Genomic DNA, 17,349 nt, shown 5'->3' with positions numbered 1-17,349 from the left:
AGTGGGAAGCCAGCCTGGCCTGAGAAGGAGGAATTTTTCCTACTTTTCCCTATCTGCTAATTAATAGCCTCTTGGAAAGGAGGAGACTGGAAAATTTTGCAAACATTATAAATGTTCAAAATATTTGTGCTGTTGTGGCAGACTGAAGCAAGTGGATTGTGAGCAGTTAAGTAGCATCTATCTGAAAATCAAATTATCTTTATTAATACCTGTATGCCTCAATAGCACCCAAAGCCCTGAAATGTTTAGTAAAACTTAAAGAACTCCCTGCTCTAGGAAGATGCTCATGACTACTTACAAAATTTATCCGTCAAGTGCTTTGAGGGAGAGGAGCTTGGCTATACAGTAATATTTAGGCTAAAAAAATATAAAAAAATAAAAGTAGGCTTTACTTCAAATAATTATATAAATCTTCCATTCATTCATGTTCTTTTTATTTATTTATATAATTATTTTTATCACAATAGCACCTGAGAGCCCCAGTCAACATCAGGGGGAAGACAATGTACAAACCCTGCACAAAAAGGCTTTTGTTCACCCAAAGACTAGTTGGTTTCAGGACACAGTGAGAGGGGCAAATCAGTCCTTTAAGAGGTACCCGATCTGAATATGTGTTATAACCTTCTTCTCTTCAAAAGTTCCTGTCATCTCAGTTCTGCTACTTTTTTAATATATACTTATTTTTAACTAGACTTTTCTTATGGAGTCAGACTGCATTCTGTAATAATCATTTGAAGAGCTGAGATGAGTGAAACTCCATCAGAGGAATAGGGTTAAGTATCCAGGGAGTGGAAACCTCTTAACCATGACCAATAGCAGAAGACGCGGCAAATGAATATGCACTTGTGTAAGTCAGCCTTGATCTCATGGGCCTGAAGGAGAGAAAACAAGTGCAGTCAGAAATTCCTTTTAACATATTTGGTGCCAAGCTGTGAGGAGGAGCACCTGCAAAGAAAAAAAATCCCTGCACTTGAAATTACTTTGGCCTTTATTTTCTCTGTTTTAAAACTAAAGAAAGTCCCACCAAAATAGTTTTAATTATGAGAGTGACTGATGTAATCATAGAATGGCACATTTAAATACAGGTAGAGTATATACAGTGTATATACAGAGTCACCCCACCTTTAGTGTACAATTAGTTTTTAATGTAGGTAGTGTCACCAGTTATTCCACAGATGCAATAATACAGTTGTAGTGCATGTTTTCACTCAGAAAATATTTATATCATGGAAGTGGTAAAGCTTTAGATAGTATACTGGTATCATCATGGCAGACTATTCTAATTCCCCTTTTAGTTCAGGACAGCTAAACACTTTCCTACCTGGCAATGCAACTTAACTAGTACTAGGTAGCAGGCAGTGGTGTAGACAGCACTGCATCTGAGATCTTGCCCTTCATTAGTGTGTGGGAACATCACTTGGAATTTAAACCTGTGTGTTCTTGTAGTCACCTGTTTTTCTTTCTTTCTTTCTTACATATGTCAATATAACTGAACCTCTTCTGGTAAATTTTGAGGAAAAAGTGGAGGCTGCAGCTTCTGCCTTGGTGATATTGTACTGTATATTGACCTGCTCTGCTGTGCCACAATGGGAAATTTTGGGTATGCGCAGAGATAGTGTTAGGCTCCTGACTAGTTTAGTCAGCCAGATAGTTCAGACAGCTTCACAGTTATGCAGCAGCTGAGTAGGAGCTTTCAGAAACAGTTTGGGACTTTTACTTTTAATTAAGCCCTTTTTATTTTTTCAATTTGGCCCTACAGTGAAATATGATTAAGGCAGTCCTAAAGTTGTTCCACACCAACAATTTTGCCTTCAAAGGCTTTTTTAACTGTGACCTTAGAAACTCTCTGTTTCTTTTATTTCTCATCTATTGACAGAATGAGGAACTCATGGTCACTGTTCATAAATAGGATCATGCCAGAGAAAATCCTGACTATGTGCAGTCTCTCTGCTTGCAGTCCACATGACTGATCTGTCAGCCCTGAATTTTTACCTACCCACCTGATTTGAAATGGGGCAGATATTAGATTTTTCTTTGTACTAAACAGCTGAATCAATGATGCTCTCTTCTAAGGGACACAAATGGAAACGAAGAGCTAATTCCTGTGCTTTAGTGCTTAGCCCCGAGTTATGTGGCAGGCACTCTAAGTGATGCATAAGATATTCTTAGAAACCATTTTGCTGGGGTGTCACTTCATCAGCCAGAAGCAAACGCAGATGAAAGGCTCAACAGATAACAAGCCAGAAGAATTCTGTTCAGTCTGAGATTTGTGCCCTTGTTCAGAAATTAGATTTGGAATCTGTTTGTCCCAGGTATTACAAAAGTGTGTTTTGGACGCATGGACACAGCTGTCCACAAAATTAGGACAGTTCCTTTTTTCTGCAGGTTACATCTGGCTTTGATGTGCTGCAGATTCACCTGTGTGATGTGGTGCAATGATTAGCACAAGGTCCTACAAAGCCTTTAAGTCAAGGCTTCAGTTACGTATTAATGGTACAGATCTTTGTACAGGTTCTACAGATGAAATACTGGTACATACTGGGTTAGGGAATATTTTGGCTTATCTATGTCAGATCTAGCCAGCAGGCCCAGTTTGGCAATGACTTCAGTGCATATATAATTTTAAACACTTAAGCACATAAGTAATTCCAGTCAGGCAGGCTTGTTTTTAAGTACATTGCTGACTTGGGGGATTTCTGGCTCCTATAGCTGTTCAGAGCCTTGGCTCCCAGAAGTCTTGCTCCAAATTTAACAGCATTTCTGCCTTACTCTCTTGTGGTAGAAAGATGTTAACCTGCTTTGCTCTGTCAGCACAGGCAGCAAATCTGCTTTAACTACTATCCTGTGAGGATCTTATCACTTATGCATTGCACAGATAATTTGGTGGGGATAAACACCCTAGAGGTACCTTTGAGAGGCTAAGCAATATATGTTGCTAAAGCTGAAAGACAGTGCAACCTCACTAATTGGCAAAAAATTTACACAAGCTTTTATAAAATTGGGTGCTTATTCCACAAAGTTCAGAAGTTAACATAGCCTAAATAGGGCAGTACAGAACAAGAACCAAGAGACATATTAGAAGTTTAAGGGTCCTTTCCAACCCAAACCATTCTATGATTATAAATGGAATTGCTTTTGCACATGGATTGGGAAAGAGATATGTAGTCTCCTGGGAACTAGTAAAGCACATGGAGCTATGCTGGCTTCATTATAAACATGAGATAAATAGTGGTTTAGGCTGCAAAGGAGAAGGTGTAGCAGCTTATCTCTCCAGGGAGATGAAGGACTGTATGGGACATTTGTAGACAGGAGAAATTTATTAAAATTTACATCTTGCTGTTCCTTGTCCTGAATTAAAAAATAATAATAATAACAGGATTCTTCATTGTACTGTGCACTAACATGGATGATTAAGGGAGTTTCTGCCTTCATCTGGGCAGAGATGCATTGGATGATTTTTTTTAACTCACTTGTGCTAGGAAATGTCTACAGACCATCTGCCGTCTTGTCCTTGGTTGATGAAGAATCAACTTATAATAGGGAGAAAGTACTGCATTAGAGTGTGGGCTGTTCCCTTGCATTTAAACCACATCTGTCCTTGAAGAACAGACTGTCCAGCCTGGCCTAGGTCACAATGGGATAATGGCACAAGTCACAATAAACTTGCTTTTCCTGAGAGGCTGTGCTTTCTGTGTTTGCTAGCCAGGTGTATCAGGTAAACTTAGGTACAATTTCAATAAATATATATTTAACTCTTTCCTGTTTTCAAAACTTGTTTTGTCTATACCATTGAGTTTTGGGGATACAAACCTGCTTTTTACAACTATCTTCTTCAGTGTTGTTTTCCAAGCCATGGACTATATATGCTGCTACTTACACATTTGTAAATAAATAAATTGCATCAAACCCTTTCTTGTCTCCTGGGACTTCTGATGTATTCCAGCGTAATCCTTCTATGGGGCAAGTTGTTCCACAGTTAACAAAATAAGATTTAATTTGCTTCTGCAAATTAAAGCATTAAAGCATTTGAGACTGGCAAATCTCTAAGATGGGACATGGAATTAAAGGGGTCATTTGTTGATCAGTACAGGCAGCTCCTATGTACCTGCAGAACTGCCTGGGCCTTTTAGTTGTCTGTAACTGCAGAAGACGACTTCAGATCAGAGGTGGCCTGGCTAGATATGCACCTCATAGCCTCAGGCACCACCCTGCCTGCTACATCCCAGCCAACTTTGTCATTTTTTCCTAGCTCTAGGACACATTTTCAGACCTTCCTCCAGAAAGTGAGAAAAGCCACACATGGTTGGGCAACACCACAGTTAGTGCCTTCTCTGTCACAAAAAACACAGCTGTTTCCAGGTGCAGCCCAAGAATCTCCAAGCAAAGAAGCAAAGAGAGGAGTGCAGTTTATGGCAGTTTTTTGTTTTTCATTGCTTCTGTAATGAAATGGGAGCATGGCACTCTGTGGGTTGCATTAGACAGCACAGCCTGATAGTGCCCTCTCCTTTCCTCAGCTGTGCAGTCCTGCAGATAGACCTTTTGTTCTTGCTTAAGAGTGAGGTTGCTCTGAAGAGAGAGGTGTGAAAGGGTCTAGAGCATGGCTGGGACTGTGCTCATGCGGAGAGGTGGAACTGACAGGTGATACCAGTCATCTTCTGATGCCTTAGAGAGGAGATCGTGTTCTTCAGATGCAGAGAGAAGTAGTGTCTTCACTGATTGCCTTGTCCCATTGCCAGGATGAAGCTATAACAAGTGAATGGCTCAGTAATAGGAGTTGCAGAAGGGCCCCAGGAGTCCAAGCAGGTGGTACAGCTGGTGATGACAGGCTCAGTCTGCAAGAACAGTATGTGTGCTGGAGATAGCCAGGGAGACCTCATTTTAGCAGGAGCTGGGCAGACTCACTGTCACGTGGGCCCTGCCTCAGCTGTGCAGCCTGAGCTTTGGAAAGCTGAGGACAAACTTCAGGACGTGAAAATCGCGGCTGACTCTTCAGCATACTGACTGCCCTTTCTGGGGCCAACAGGGTGGGTGTTCTTACGGCCTTGTTTCTGCAAGGAGCACCAAAAGGGGGGACAAAACCCTCCAGGTTTTCTAATCTGACAGTGCTGTTGGGATTGGCTCAAAAATTGGGCAAAGATTCAGTCTGAGTATTTGATATGTAGTGTTCACTTCTGGCTAATGCTATTTCTGTTACACCCCTCCTTCTGAGCATGATTAAAGAGGACTCTGTCACAGAGAGGTACTGCCACTTGCTGACTCTGCATTAGCTTCTGCAGCATTATGAATGCAGCTTAATTCCCCTGTGAAAAGAACTGACGCAAGCAGTCCCCATGAACTCATCACACTTGACAGGAACACGAGTGGAGATGTTGATCCATAATTATTAGGAAATTGGGTTCGAAAGTAGGCAGGCTTACCTTAAACTGTTTTGTTCAGAGACAGTTACTGCAGCTTATAATATACAACTTAATTAGTAGAGAACATGATTCCTGCAAGTGAAAGCAGTTTCCAGAGCAGAAAAGCTGCTAAAAATATAGTTCTAAATTCTACTCAAATTAGGTTAGCAGAGCATTGGTTTGAATAGTATTTAAAAGAGCAAAAGGAGAAAGTCAGGTAGTGTTATCCTCTTTTTACATTGCTCCTCAGTGGTAAGGCCGTTGTCACCACCTGACCTCATGTGTCATCCAGAAACAAGAAATAAAGAACAAGACGGAAATGGTTTTACTTAAGAAAACAGGAATTGTGTTCTGCTTTAACAGTGGCGAGCATCTTCAGTCGAGGGCTACAGCTGCTGTGTCAAAGGCATATGGAATTGTTTTCTATAAACAGTCCTCTTTTATGTCTTAAATACTGAGCTAACAAAAGGCTAAATGCCAGGGGATTCATCCTCACCTTCCCCACACCCTGCCTCTTTCCTCTTACTCCTAACATCTACTCTTCACTATATATACTCCGTACAGTGGAGCTCAGGCTCATAGGATGGATGTGAATTTTAGAATTTTTTTCATGTCTTGTGTGAATAATCTGACAAATGTAGAGATTCCAGATATCTTACTAATTTGCTTTCCCTTTTCTTTGTCTCTTGATACCCAGTTTCACTGAGCATTAGCTATTGACAGCCATTACACAACAGTGATCTAGACACAAAGAGTTACTGCATTATATAATGGTGTAAGGATTTGCAGACTCAGCAAGTCACGTCTACTCACGACTGGGTGGGTTTTTTATTATATTTTGTAATATAGTCTGTATTAAACTTTTTTTCATGGTAGTAATTGAAGTAGCATTACTGATGAAATTTTAGCACTGAATTTTCCTAGTACTATAGAGATCTTTCCAGAACAATACTTTTCTGTCAACACACAATTCCTGTCAGTGTTCAAGAGACTATCAGATAAAGCCTTTAATAAAATGCTTTAACTCTTTGTTAGCTCTGAAGTGGTCAGGCAGTTGGATTTGATGATGTTTGCAGGCCCCTTCCAAATTAAGTATTCCAATTCAGGTTGCTGGCTGATCATTGGGAAAATGTGTCCCAGAATTGCAATTGTGGACTTTCAATTCATTAGTCAGGGAGAGAGAGACTGTTAAAGTTTGTTATTTTTATATCCTATATGCTGTAGGGGTAGCACTTTCATTACATGACCATAAAGTAATGGCAATTCTCTGCCTCTGAATTCTCTTAACAGAAAAACGCAAGAACATTCTAGCTCTGGATTTGCTTTTTTGACCCTTTTTTTGAGGTTGTGTGTGTGGTTTGTATTATCATTTGTTTCATATTTCACCTCATAATATGCAGTTTCTTCAGCACTTTGAGGCCTTACTGTCATTTTCAGCTGTGTGGCAGGTCTTTTTTCAGTGCTTATTGGAGTATCTTATTTCTGCTGTGGTCAAGCATCAGTACTTAGCATCTTTGAATGAAAGAACACAAGCCCATAATACAAAAGGTTCAGCAGATAAGCAAATCTGCTCAGCTGAGAAGAGGAAAAAAAGGTGAAGGTCACAAGGCTGAATCTGTGAAGTTGTGTAGATGTGGTGAAGTTGAACATCACTGTGTCTAACAGTTTAGTTCATGCTGGCCAGAGCATAATCTGTGTTCCCTGGGTTAGGTACCTGTACAGTAAATGTGGTGTAGAGATACCCAAAGTACCTCAAGCAGTAGAAAATTAGGTGCTTTACCACTGGCTAATTTAGTTACTTTTCAGTATAAATTATCACACAGAGTTTTGTGTGCTTGACAGTGGAGTTAGCTCTCGTTACACTGCTTGAGACTGGAGAAAGGCTCTTGCTTTCTGCTGTTTCACTTTATACAAAACAAATCAAGGCACTGTGGGCAAAGCGGGTGAGAGCACAGGAATGACTAACTAATTGAAAGCTTCAGACGCTCACATGGGAGAAGCTCTTGCTTCTGGTTTCTGCCTAACATTTTTGAGATATACCGTCTCTGTTGTGTATCAAATACTTTGTTTAAGTATTATATTATTCAGTTATATTTATTATATATTCATTAATTCATTAATTTATTAATTATTCAGTATTATAATCAGATATTTGTTTCTGCCAGAGTGACTGATTTTTTTCTAGATAGAAAGTTGATTAAAATGGAGATAAAATTGATTACTTAACCTTTTCCCATTCCTCCTCAGAGGAATGTGCACTTGCAGGTCATTAGGTGCAATTGAGTGAGTTCATCAGTGGGTAGAAGGCAATGGTTTGGGCATTTCCTAAGCTAGAACATGTTTAGATAGCCTGTAACATAATAAAGTAACCAGAGTAATATTAATGTTTTGTCTAAAGCTGGAGCAGATGAGCAATGGGTGAAAGATGAAACATTTTCTGGTGGTATCCCACTGACGTCTGTAAGACTTTGAATTGGTGGGAAGAGTAGTCTATCCTTTAATTTTACATGTGCATTTGGCCTTTGATGTTGTATAACACTTTGCTTAGCAAGTGTTTTATATTGATGTGATCAGCAGATAAGGAGGTTGTTATGTAGGCGTCATGTTGGTTGCATATTGTCTGACAAATTTTATGTTTCGTACCATATACAGCAAATTCTGAAGGGGGAAAATGGCTTTGTCTATGTCCCTTCATGTTTGATATTTTCCTTTTGTCATTGCAAGCAGCAGCAGAACAAATGCAAATGCACACGGTCAGTAGTAAAAACGATTCAGTTCTGGGCTGTGTACAATGGGTAGTGACCATGAAAAAAACAAAAACACAAACAAAAATACATGAAAAACCTCAGCCTAGAGTATATGCCACTTTAGTTCTTTTTGGTATGAATTATGTTTCCTTCCACAACAAGTTGTAACTACACTGAGTTTTCCCCTTGCAAATGTTTGCTTTAGGTATATTCCTCCACATGGTGCAACATCATCTTACTAGCATCCCAATATTACTGGGGCACTCCGTAGGTTAAACCTTGTTGAAAAGGAGCACAGAAATGTTAGCATTGCTTTTCACCTATTCACAAGCCAGGCTTTTATGATATTTCCTTCTCAAATTGCTGTAGGTATGGTTTATCATCCCAAGATAAACTTTGCAAAACCTTGCTTGCCAGTGGGGAGATTAAAAAAAAGCCTCAGTGCAAGTTGGGGTAATTCATTTGAACAGGCATAGTTTGCATATGCATCTGGTGCATTCAGGTTTGTCTTGTGTTTGTAATAGAATTGTGTGGTATAATGGTTTTGTGCAGGTAACCAGTAAGACTTTTAAGAACAGGAAGATAAATACAGTCACTTGTTTTAAAATCCATTCTATGGTGATCCCTAGGAGAGACTGCAACAAGTCTGGCTGTGTGCTCATGCAATTTAACTTTTGCATTTAGCTCATGAAGTAAGCAGATTATGGCTTTTAAGAACTAAACTTTACCTTTCTGCAGGTCTGTGTGAGAGGTGACATTGTTTTGGTGCCTCATGAACAAAAAGGTTTTGCTGGTTTGGTTTAGAAGCATAGCTAAAAAGTTTTAATACACAAGATTCAATAGTCACATAGGTAGTTATTTTAATTCAGTTTAAGCCTAGCAAAAACAAAACATACAAACCAGAAGTAGAAAGGGTCATGCAGTCTTTTGTACTTTTAAGTGCCTTGATTTAACTTGAATTAGTGCAACTGTTTTTAATGTCAGCAAAGTCTGTGTCAAATGCTGCTATCAACTGAAGAAGGAGAATTGTATCAGTGCATTACAAGTGGTATGGCTTACTCTATCAGGAATGCAGTAGTGAAGGATTAGGAATGAGTTCCAGAGTGGCTGCTGCACGCCTTTCCACGATTGATTTTGTCCAGTTGGACTTGGAGTGCACAGCTTAAGGAACACTGTTTAGTTACAGTCAACAAGCAGGATAACATGTGTTAACTGAAAGGTATTTATAAAAGCTCCTTTCTCAAATTTAACTCTGACCTAAGTAGAAGTCTACAAGCTTTCATACATTTATTTGCAACTAGAATTCCTATTACAGGTAGCTACCTTGTAAAACCACTTCTCCTGGAAGAGCAGTCAGTAGACCATTTTCCTGAGTGTTGTAGTTATTCACTACTGATTTTTGGAATTGGTAGTTAATACCTAAGCATTCTGTTTGCTTTCTGGCATCCAAGCTTTCTGCTTTCATGTGTATAAGCTACTGCACATAGTAATGTTAGGATAAAACAGCGTAACACAGAGCCACAAGGCTCTGTGCTGTGAAGGAGCATGCACGGTAAGTATCTGGTTGGTGCACAGTCACATCATCTTTTCATAAACTTTCCAAGGGGCATGTAATTTCTGTGCAATCCTGGGAAGTGCTATTTAAGTAGAATGTGTATTGGAGTCAGCCTGTAATTCCTAGTGCTGATAGCTCCAGCAGGGTTGTTGAGCTGCATTTTTGTAGATACACAAGCGGTGACATAGAATTTGCCTAATTCTTATGGTATTCTCTTACCCTGACATAGAATGCTTCCTTGAAAACTTGTGAATTCTGCTTAGTGTTCCAAATAGCTATATTGCCGAGCTTTAATTGTCTCCTATTCAGAAAATAGAAACCATTAGAAAATAATGTTGTGGATCTTTTTTTTTTTTTTTTTTTTTTTAACTCATTGGTCCAATGTCTTGTCTGTAGCTGTTGTTTAAACTGCCAATTCAAAAGTGCAATATAAGTTAGCTAGCAATTGTTAAGTTCAGAAAAAGCAGTTGAGATGTTCCTTTTTTCAAGGCACCTGATACTGTTTTGGGGGAAAACTACATTCTCAGAAATATTTCTGTAGTATATATTGCTGTATTTACCTTTGACTTAGCATAAATAATTAGCTTAATAAATTATTAAGTGGGACGTCTCCATTTTAGAACAAAAGGTGCGTGGACCTGTGCTTTTAAAATAACTGGAAAAGATAGTTTGCATGCATGTGAGGAAAGTGTGGATTTACTTAATCTTACCTAGTATAAACAGTTTGCTGATACAAAATTTGCGTTTGTTGTTGTTTCTTTTGTTTTTTAGCTAGTTTACATTCCCATAATGTATAGCCCAAGATTTCCTTAGCATGTGCAAAGGATGACAAGTATCAGTACTTCATACAACTATATTTAATAAGTTATTACAGAAAAAAATAAAGTCCAAACTACAAAGTTTAAGCAGTTGTAAGCAATAGCAGCATTGAGCTCCATGTTTAGTCACAGTACTGCAGTTCCATACAAGCATTAGTCCAAGCCAAAAAGGAAGAAGCCTTGTTAGAATTACTAGCAAAAACAATCTAAGAGAACATGTAATAAAAGATACAGTACATTTAAAATTAGTTGAAAAACAAGTACAGAGATCTTAGCTGTGAATGTGCTAAAAGTTATGTCCATTATTTTGACAGTAAAAGTACAAATATCTAATACTTTATACCCCAACAGAACTACATCCAGGAAAAAAAAAAAAAAAAAAAAAAAAAAAAAAAAGGAGCCAAAATGACCTCTTATTAGCACCCTGGTTTTCTAGTTACTGCTAAACTTTCTCATTTATATTTGAGTGTACCAAAATTATGTGACCTATGTGACTTCTGACCAGCTACCCATTTGGGGTATAGAGTAGTGTAACTAACATGAATATAAAATACTCTGTGGTATGATAGAACACTATAGCAGCAGAGATTAAGAAGTTTGTCTGTTAAAAAAAAAAAAAAAAAAAAAAAAGGAAAAGGGTTTAGCTGACATCATACAAACTAGCAGAAAAGCAACTACATACAAGCCAGATTAAACAAAAGAGACATTTCTAATTATCTGTGACTAATCTTTCACTCATACCTTGCAAGTAGAGATGTCACAATACTGAAATATTAACATGGGAGCTTTTCCCAGTTAAGCGCCTTTTTTTTTTCTTTTTTTTTTTTTCTTTTTTTAACTACTCTAACAGTGAAATCAGCAAAGTTATTTGCTAACTGCGTATTTGCAATACAATTTGTTTTAGCCCATGCCTTGCTAGCAGGCTATAAAATACAAGCATGTAGGCAGAAATATAAGCATAAACTTTGTACCACTTAGCAGGAATTATTTATTCCCTCATCATTCCTTAATCTCCTTTGTTTGCAATTTGTGTACATTCCAACCAGTAGTACCTAATTTGAGTCTAAATTTTACTTCACTATTTGATCTAGTCTATACATTACTTACAGAACTGAACACACAGAGGATACACAATAGACCAACTCTGGACACATTCCTTTCCACAAGTTGTGGATGAGCCCCTCTAACACTCTAGTATAAGTTAGTCTAAAAGTTCATCAATAACTTGTTGAAGTAATTGTTTTGTCCAAAGAAAGTCATTGTATGCCCTGTTTACGCAACACCAGTTTTAGTCTGGATTGGTTTTGGTGCCAGAACAGAGAGTCACTGGCTTCAGGAAGGGGTTTCTCCTGGCTGCATAGGAAAACAAATGTGATGTAAATGGAGGTGAAGTGAAAGGTGTTTTGATACTGGCAATTGGTATTGCCAATACAAAAGAATAAAAAAAAAAGGACAGAGACACAAGAGAGGCAGAGAAGAACGAAGAAAGACAAAGAAGCTGAACATCTGTTCAGACATGGTGGCAATATGGGTTACTGCATTGCTACCAGGAAATGGGCGTACATTATTTTGCGTTAACTAGGCAGCTACCAATACTGGTAGTGTCATTAGAAAATGATGTGGGTACCTACAGTCTGCTCGATGCTGCCACTGATAAATGTATGCAAGAAGAAAGCTGTGCAGGAAAGGGTCATTTTAATTAAATAAATAACAGGGTGGCAAAAATACAGTGATAATTAAATTTTAGGAGGTTCATTCTAAGACTATTGAAAAGAGTTTATAAAAGTTCATGATGAGAAAAGTAATGGAGCATTATGCTGAATGGGCGGGGTCAAAAACCCATTGTTTCAATAGGTTTAGTTCATTATAATGGCAATAGTATTTAATCAACACTGGTGGTGTATAAATCTAGACAACGAACTGGTACTGTGACATCCCTATTATCTCCTTAAATCATTTTGATAAAGGAAAAGGCTTTTCAAAATATCACATTTTTTCTGCTTCATTCTGTCATTTTATTGCCCAATTCTGTTACAATTTTCCAATCACTTTACATAACCAACCATTTTCATCATTGCCACACTATTGTAAACCACATCAGCAAGTTAATACATAAAGCTTTGCATTTCAAAAAACTAGACACTTTAGTAACAATATTACAAAGATTTTAGCTTCAAAAATAACTGAAAATGAAAAAAATAAACTTTTAAAGAATTAGCATCATAAAATTAATTTATTCCAAGTAAAAATACAAAATAATATTAATGACATTGACCAGATATGAAAGTCTCTCCCAGAAACAACTATATTAATGGTTGAGAAAGCACTCCTTAAAGAAAATACGAAATAAAAATGAAAAATATGTAAATATGTTTAATTTTTTTCTTAGCAAAAAATCTTTCTAAAAATAACAATGAAAATTTGTCTCAGTACAAAGGCTACATTACTATTGAAAAAATACCAGCATGAAGAAAAGGTACATATTTGACAGTAGAAAAATGATTTTAGTGAATCACAATGTCTAAAGTCTGCAATGAAAATAAATCTGCAATAAAGATTTATGCCTTTTTTCTTTTCATTTTTCTTTTTTTTTTTTTTTTTTATACAAACAGTACAAACAGTATTGCACATAACAACAAATAGTCGAGGTTAGGTTAGCCTTCAAAAAAATCGACTAGTTCAAGTCTCACATCAGAAAAGGCCACAATAGGACCTGTTGTACCCAGGGGCTTCTTAGTCAAGTTGCAGTTCAGAACTCCATATTTTAAAAAATAACTTTTTTTTGAAGGACCCTCTTTTAATAATAACATATTAACAACTCAGGGGCACATTCATTTACAAAACAAAAGGGAGCATGTTATAATTTAATAAACTAAAAAAAGTTCTCTTTAAAAAAATACAAACAGAAGAACTCTCACAATTCTGGTCAGTCGTGCATAATCACACTTGATTATAAATATACAAATTAAGGGAAAATACTTTTTCACCTTCTATTCACAACTTTCAGCACCAAATGGAGTTTGTTTACACCTGTTCTTTATGATAATTTTTAGTTTTAATCCAACATTAGGCTATATTGTACATTTTCCAGCTTCTCTTTCTCTCTCTCTCTCTCTCTCTCTCTCTTCTCTCTCTATCGGGGGTATGTTTCTACATGAAAGAGGGGTATTTCTTCAAAAAGGTTTACTACTTTCACATAATTAGGTAGATTTCTGTAGGTTAGCTATGATCTTTAATATTACAGTTATAAAGCTCTAACTTCTTCATTTTCAAAAAAACTCAAATAAGCATGAAAAAAATAAAGTTACCCATCTGTTAAATCATTTTTCTTGCAGAATTAAATTAATATATATTTTTCTGAATAAACTTACTTAGAAAATATCATTTTCTTTCCTATATTTCAAAATTGAGGTATTGCAAAAGATCATGTCAGTCAGAAAGCATGCCTTTTTCTTTAAAAAAAATCATCAGCCGACTGTTGAAAACTGTCTAGATACAAAAAGTAGTGCATAACAAAATGTCTTGTACAGATGAAAAAAAAACAGAAAAGACACCTGGGCTGGGAAAAGCAATATCACAAAAATGCCCAGAAGTAACCTCAAAAGGGATAATTATAATAAGCCTTTTAAACCAGTAAAAAACTATTTTTTCTTTTTTTTTTTTTTTTTTCAAAAACAGAAAAGTTCCTTTCAAAGCCAATACTTGCAACTAAACATTGGGAAAAACAGCTTACTAAATTAGACACAAACAAGGACATCACAACAAACAAAACCCAGAACATATAAATCTACTATGCGGTGTCATATCCAGTCAGATTGTCCCCAGAACTGCAAAAATAAAGGAGGAAAAAGAGAAAATAGTGTACACATTCTCACAATCATTAGTATACGAAGTGTGTTTATATTTAATTGCTATCTGCAGCCCCATAGTTCATGCTAAAAAAATGTCCACTGTGTTAGCAGGTCTTAATTGTATTCAAGCTTCACAGGATACATCCAGGGATTAGAGAGATAACGCCACATCCACAGAGCAGACATCTCATGATACTTTTATATGCAGACATTTCTTTAGCACCACTTTTTTTTTTTTTTTTTTTTTTTTTTCCCCTAACTTTCTTAAATGTGCCTAGTTTATTAGTTTGACAGACTATCTAATTGGTAGTGTATGTATGCTAGTATGAGCTCTTTGGTTTTCTGGACAAGGTCTGCAACTATGTAAATGATGCAAGCATTAGGAGAGAGATTGTAACTAAGAGCTCATTTCTGTTTATGTACCTGTTATGAACTGTCAAAAGTGTGTTAATGTTGGATACAGAGTTTTTAACAGTTAAGTTTGATCACAGTACTAGACATAATCACTTTACTATATAAAATAAATTGCACGATATATAACAGAGCACCGCAAAGTACTTCATCTACCATCCACAAATTTGTTTTAAGAACATCCTACAGCTAGTTTTTCTATTTGTTGTAATATAGGTCATTCTGTAATGGGCTGATCCTAATTTCAGAAGCATTACATTTACTGAGGCATGCCTTCCTCCAGTCAGTAATCATTTTTGTTTGTTTGTTACTGAATGTTTTGTAGCCTACTTAGATTCTTCATAATTTGTGCATTGTGGGCATGTTTTATATTAGACATATATAAAATTTATTGCATGCAGCAACCTGATTAAGTAAACATGCAGTCAAAAAATATTGACCTTCCTTGGAAGCTTTTCTGTATGCTATACTGATCTCCTTTCAGCAGCCATCACTATTTTAATCACATATTCATTTTTTAATTGATACCCTAGCCTGAATAGAGTATTATGGTATTAGTAATACCATTTTAATAGCAGCAAAAGCTATTGCAGCATACATTTACATAACACTAAAAGACCTAACCAAAAAAAAAAAGAAAAAAAAAAAAAGAAAAAACCCTCAGCAAAACAAAAGAAAATGTCTGATCCAGCTTATGAGGTATCATCCTTACAAGTCAAAAATGGAGAGCAACTAAAGGCTTATTTTCTTTAAGGGTTATTACTACTCTAAATGACCCAAACTAATGATTGCTGAATATCTGTTTAAGTTTTTGCTACATCTGCCACCTACTTGTGAATATTACCTTTGGTAAGTCATCTGCTAGGGGCAAGTCTAAATTTCTGAAAATAAGTGCATGCTCCAGTTTAAAAATAAAAATAATTATAATTATAATAAAAAAAAAAAATCTTCATCACATACACATCAACCAGTGAAGGCTGATGAGAATGGCAGTCTACATAATGTCACTAGTGACAAGTCTTGTGTAGGAAATTAAGGTACCAAGCAGATGTTTGTGTGAATCAAAGTGCAAAATCAGTACAGTTACACTCTGCCGGTCTGTATTATACTGGACACTGAGTTCAGTAATGTGACTGTAAATAATAATAATAGTAATAAAAAGACCCATATCTTCATTAAAGTCGAGGACGAATGCACAGATTTCCAGAACACTAAGCCCTGAGGCAGCGCTCTCTTTTTCCCTCGATTTTATCTACTCCAGTACTTGTTGCTAGGAGAGGCCTGGGGTTCAGCTCCAGCGGAATGGGACGTGGCGGGGCCGGTCACCTCCTTCCTTTACCAGTGGTTTGTGGAACTCTCGCCCAGCACGAGAGTGTATGCTTGCCCAGCAGTATTCACAGTAATACTGCAAACAGGTAACATTGGCACAAAAGAATGGAGCAAATTTTCCACCACAGCGAGTGCCCTGGCATTCATCACACATCTGATCATCCAGCACATATGGCTTCACTTCCACCTGCATTGAAAAGAAGAAATAACTATAAGAAGATTACATAGTTTTGCTAAGTATGAATAGAAAGAACAACATTTTAATTCTTTTGACTCTATTGAAGGTTTTAAACTAATGATGGATTAACCCGAGCATCTTGGCACTGAAGTTTTCATACATACCAACTTACTTGTCAAAAAATCTCAAGGAATTGTGTGCTTTGATAACAATTCAATATATCTTGGAAAAGTTAGGTATGTGAAAGTACAAAAATGGAAGTATGGCAAAAATAGCATCTCCAAGGATTTTGCTGCTAAGAAGTTTCCAGGAATGTGAAATTGGTTGTTATGAAGGCAGGATGAGAGAGAGCAGCATGTAGGAAGGAAAGTAGATTGACTTACATAGAACAAACTGGTATTGCTAAACCTGAGAGGTCTGAGGAGTTTGAGGTTTATTGTTTGGTTGTTTTTTGTGAAGAGCAAAATGCAGGACTAGCCTAAAAGATGAAGAGGTTATTGACATAAAACAAAATTAAATGTGCTTGTATTAAACTTCTATTAAAATCACTGTCTATTTATTTTATTTTTAGCTCTAGAAACGTAGTAAGATTTGTAGTTGTTCCAGTTATGGCCTTGCAATCAATTACAAACACACTTGAGAGCCACTGACTTTTGTCCTACTCTCAGTCATAAACGTCTTAGGATGGTAATTTTGTTGTTGTTTTTAAAGCACCTGTGCCAAACAGCAATATTTTGATGCATGAGTAGGCATTCGCAATACTACTACTACAGGAGTTGACAACATACGAGTTCTATCCTGTATGTGATCCTCAGAATCATGCCTACACGTTTAAATTGATGGTTTATTCACTCTGGGGAAGTCAATAGATTTCTATGTCTCTGTGAGACATAGAAATGTAAATTTCTATGTTTCTGTGAAGCTATTTATACAGTTCATCAAGTTTATACAGTTCAGATAATAACATTAAAAGACAGAAAAAAAATGAAATATTCATACTTTGATTATAAATTATTTTGCACAAGTGACGCTCTCCGACTAAATATAGTGCAGAGAAAACTTGA

General features: G+C 36.8%; 1 protein-coding gene across 6 annotated transcripts in view; it reads right to left on the bottom strand.

Moving 5' to 3' along the window:
- Window positions 1-15,425: 15,425 nt before the first annotated feature.
- Window positions 15,426-17,349, bottom strand: part of CPEB3 (cytoplasmic polyadenylation element binding protein 3) — an 82,999-nt gene continuing 81,075 nt past the window's right edge. For all 6 annotated transcript variants that reach the window (XM_032191756.1, XM_032191755.1, XM_032191758.1 and 3 more), the window contains one exon: window positions 15,426-16,294. In XM_032191756.1, the coding sequence (XP_032047647.1) occupies window positions 16,067-16,294 (228 nt within the window). In that variant the 3' untranslated portion in view covers window positions 15,426-16,066. The remainder of the gene's footprint in view (window positions 16,295-17,349) is intronic.

The sequence above is a fragment of the Aythya fuligula genome, chromosome 7 (genome assembly GCF_009819795.1).
Source record: "Aythya fuligula isolate bAytFul2 chromosome 7, bAytFul2.pri, whole genome shotgun sequence".
Classification (NCBI taxonomy): Eukaryota; Metazoa; Chordata; class Aves; order Anseriformes; family Anatidae; genus Aythya; species Aythya fuligula.
This window is presented reverse-complemented; position numbering and strand designations above follow the sequence as displayed.